Here is a 4,304-nt window from a genome sequence, read left to right on the forward strand (position 1 = left end):
ACTGCACTCCAGTCTGGGTGACAGAGTGAGACTCCAACTCAAAAAAAAAAAAGAATTCTTTAGGCCAGGCTTGGTGGCTCAACCTGTAATCCCAGCACTCTGGGAGGCTGAGGTGAGTGGATTGCCCGAGCCCACAGGTTCAAGACCAGCCTGGGCATTCTGGCGAGACCTCGTCTCTACAATAAATTAAAAATTAGCCTGGCATGGAAGCACGTGCCTGTAGTTCCAGCTACTTGGAAGGCTGAAGCGGAAGGATCACCAGAGCCCAGCAGGTCGATGCTGGGGTGACCATGAGCATACAACTGCACTCCAGCCTGGGCGACAGAGTGAGACTCTAACTCAAAAGAAAAAGGGCCGGGCTCAGTGGCTCAGCCTGTAATCCCGTGCCTTTGGGAGGCTGAGGTGAGTGGATTGCCTGAGCCCACGAGTCCGAGACTCGCCTGGGCAGTGAGACCTCATCTCTACAATAAATCAAAAAGTCAGCCGGGCGTGGTAGCACACGCCTACTTCCAGCTACTTGGAAGGCTGAGGTGTAAGGATCACCGGAGCCCAGGAGGTCGAGGCTGCGGTGGCCAGGAGCGGCCACTGCACTCCAGTCTGGGCAACAGAGTGAGACTCCAACTCAAAAAAAAAAAGGACAAATTTGCAAAAACTATGTCTCATTCTGTAATTTATTTTCTTTGCCCGATGACAACTGTGAAAAACAAAAACGACTACAACATTGTAATCCATGGGGTGAGGGTTGGCTGAAAGCTACTGCCTATGTGAATCCAACATTTATAACTCAGTTTCCAGGTTCTGGGTTCAGCTTTCAATTCCCTGCCGCTACCGATACAGACTCGATGACTCACATGGCAACAACCTTCTTCCTCAGTATCCCTCAGAGAACACTGACCTTTTCTGGACAAGGGACGCGACAAGGGGCGGCTCAATACTTCTTACTTCTGGCCTGTTGCTCTAGGTAGCCCCATGAGGACTACTAAATCTGTCCCTGAGTACACCTGCTCCAAGAATAGCAGTAGTATCACATGCTGGGAATCATAAAAGGGTTATGTCGGAGAGCAGGAATGAAAGGGAAATACCATGATTGCAAATTTTGCTGTTCTCTGAAATTTCCAAACCATGTGGATTCTACACTGACTCAGTACTCCATATCACTGTGCCAGAAGCAAGCCTTTGAAAACATTCACCTACCTCTGGCCTGGGTACCCTTCAGAGTATTTGTTATTTAAGCAAGAGCCTAGGGCCTCCAAAACTGCCCGGCTGGCGAAATTCTCGGAGGCAATCAGCTCCAATCCGATCCTCTGCCGGTTACTCTCCTTCTTAATAATGTTGTAAACCTTTTAAGAAGAAAATAGATGCTAGATATTTGGACATTTGTGTTGAAAATTTCACTCTGATCAAAGCCATAATCTTCTAAAGCAAAAAGACACTGCTGCAAACGCATTCTGTGCCCTCAGAAGCTGACCCTACCCTAAATACCATATTAAGAAGACTCCCGTGCCAGGCGCAGTGGCTCAAGCCTATAATCCCATCACTTTGGGAGGCTGAAGCAAGAAGACTGTCTGAGCCCAGGAGTTTGAGACCAACCTGGGCAACTTGGTGAGACCTCGTCTCTACAATAAATAAAAAAAATTAGCCAGGCGTGGTAGCACGTGTCTATAGTTCCAGCTACTTGGAAGGCTAAGGCAGAGGGATTGCCTGAGCCCAGCAGGACGAGACTGTGGTGGCTGTGAGCATGCCACTGCACTCCAGCCTGGGTGACAGAGTGAGACTCAAAAAAAAAAGAAGAAGAAGAAGAAGAAGCTGGGCTCGGTGGCTCAGCCTGTAATCCCGCATCTTGGGAGGCTGAGGTGAGTGGATTGCCTGAGCCCGCAGGTTCGAGACCCGCCTGGGCAACTTAGCGAGACCTCATCTCTACAATAAATCAAAAAATTAGCCGGGTGTGGTAGCGTGCACCTGTAGTTCCAGCTATTTGGAAGGCTAAGGTAGAAGGATCGCCGGAGCCCAGCAGTCAAGACTGCGGTAGCCAAGAGCGCCCACTGCACTCCAGTCTGGGCGACAGAGTGAGACTCCAACTCAAAAAAAAAAAAGAAGACAACTCCCGTAATACTTAAGGGATAGAAGGATTCTCCTCCAAGGCATCAGCATCTGGGAAATAGCTAAGAGAAGGCAAGGAGTTCAGGAAGCCAAAAGGATTCAAGAGAGGGTTATCTGCCGGTATTCCACTTAATTTTTAATTCTGTACTATGCTTTTTTTTTTCTTTTTTAACACCACAGCCCAAACTTCAGAAACCTGTTATGTTTACCCCTACATTTCACCAAGTTTCTCTCTTCTCTTCTTATTCTGTGTTCCTCTTCCTTGAAGAGAAAACACTTCAGCAAATTCATAAAGAAAGAAAGTAGATTTGTGATTGCCCATGGCTGGGGAGTTAAGGAAAGACAGGGCGACCGCTAACGGGTTCAAAGTCTTTGGGAGGTATCAAAATGTTCTACAAATAACTGTGAATATACTAAAACCCCCTGGATTACAGGATGAGTGATATCTCAATAAAACTGTTTTATATATATGTATATATATATATATATATATAGTTTACATATATATATATAGTTTACATATATATATATGTAAGCAAGTATGCTTCCAGTCGTCCAGACAGATACATACACCCCGTGAAATGTAAGGCAAGATTCCAATCTCAATGCCCTCTCCTCCAGGTTCCTCCAGAGTACCCAGCACAGTGCTCCACACTTTGCAGAAACTCAGAAATCTTTAAATCCCCCCTCAAAGGACTTTTAGCTACTTTGTCAGTCACTGCCTCAAAATCTGGCATGCTTAAATTAATTGCAAGCCTTTCTCTAATAAAGTGACTTCATGATTAGAACTAGAAATCTAAACAAAGGCCTCCAATCTAAAAGCATGTGAATACTCCACAAATCTCACCTCAGTGTCACTGTCCTTGAGGGGCTGTGTCAGCATCTTATCATGTGAGGACCACAGGTCTGGATCCTTGTGGGCCCCGTTGACCAGAGTCGCCATCGCACTTATTCAAAGTTGCCTTAAAAATGAGAAGAACATGTGTTGCTTCTAACATTAAATTTAGTCAAAGCTCATTCCAACCCGTGAGTTCTCCTGAGTTGCTAAACTGTCACATTTTATTTTAGCTGTTTCCTCAGAATCGCTTGGTAAACATGATAATATTCTATTGCAAAATCACTGTGTGGAACTTTGGGTTCCTTTCTGAACAGCAGACGTCAGCTCATTTCCATCAGGAATGAGAACTGATCCTCCCCTCTCCAACCCTGCCCACCTCAGACTCTCCTTCCCATGAGGCTTTCCCAGGCAGTCCTGCCTCCTCGCAGCTAAAACTTATCTTGGGTACCACTGACCCTCTCAACTAAACTCAGTTCCTTGAAGGCAAGGATTGAGGGTTACTTTAAAAAAAAAATCTCCCACAGTATCCAGTACAGCAATATATGAAGTAATATTTGCCGAGTGACTGAACAGATGAACTGTTGATATGAGACAATTCCACAGGCAAGGAACCGGTAGGTTCTCATCAATTGGTAAAAATTCATTACATGGCTGAGCACAGTGGCTCATGACTGTAATCCAGCAATTTGCAAGGCCAAGGCCGGCAGATTGCTTGAGGAGTTCAAGATCAGCCTGGGCAACACAGTGAGACCTCAAAAATGTGCATACACCTGTAGTCCCAGCTACTCGGGAGGCTGAGGCAGAAGCATTACATGAGCCCAGGTTAAGGCTACTATGAGCCATGATAGCCATGATCATGCCACTGCATTTCAGCCTGGGCGAAAGAATGAGACCCCAACTCAAAAAACCCAAAAAACAATGGAAAAAAACAGTATTTAGCAACTTTTATTTTTTGAATAGAAGTCTCACTCTGTCGCCCTGGTTGTAGTGCAGTGTCACGCTCACAGCCACCGCAGCCTCAACCTGCTGGGCTCAGGCAATCCTTCTGCCTCATATTTCCAAGTAGCTAGAACTACAGGCATGCGCCACAACGCCTGGCTAATTTTTCTTGATTTATTGTAGAGACGAGGTCTCGCCAAGTTGCCCAGGCTAGTCTCGAACCTCTGGACTCAGGCAATCCTCTCACCACTGCCTCCCAAAGTGCTGAGATTACAGGTATGAGCCACTATGACCAGCTATTTAGCAACTTTTAAAAATGTTTTTCTGGCCGGGCTCGGTGGCTCAGCCTGTAAATCCCACGCCTTGAGAGGCTGAGGTGAGTGGACTGCCTGAGCCCGTGGGTTTGAGACCTGCCTGGGCAACTTGG

At 46.4% G+C, this 4,304-nt stretch overlaps 1 protein-coding gene across 3 annotated transcripts in view; it reads right to left on the bottom strand.

Moving 5' to 3' along the window:
* The window catches only part of SHMT1 (serine hydroxymethyltransferase 1), a 29,762-nt gene extending 26,690 nt beyond the window's left edge, over positions 1-3,072 (bottom strand). For all 3 annotated transcript variants that reach the window (XM_021714780.1, XM_008062625.2, XM_008062624.2), the window contains exons 1-2: positions 2,948-3,072; positions 1,195-1,340 (exon numbers count right to left, since the gene is read on the bottom strand). In XM_021714780.1, the coding sequence (XP_021570455.1) occupies positions 1,195-1,340; positions 2,948-3,043 (242 nt within the window). In that variant the 5' untranslated portion in view covers positions 3,044-3,072. The remainder of the gene's footprint in view (positions 1-1,194; positions 1,341-2,947) is intronic.
* Positions 3,073-4,304: the final 1,232 nt, after the last annotated feature.

Source organism: Carlito syrichta, unplaced genomic scaffold (assembly GCF_000164805.1).
Source record: "Carlito syrichta isolate Samal-C Ts95f unplaced genomic scaffold, Tarsius_syrichta-2.0.1 Scaffold305770, whole genome shotgun sequence".
NCBI classification, from domain to species: Eukaryota; Metazoa; Chordata; class Mammalia; order Primates; family Tarsiidae; genus Carlito; species Carlito syrichta.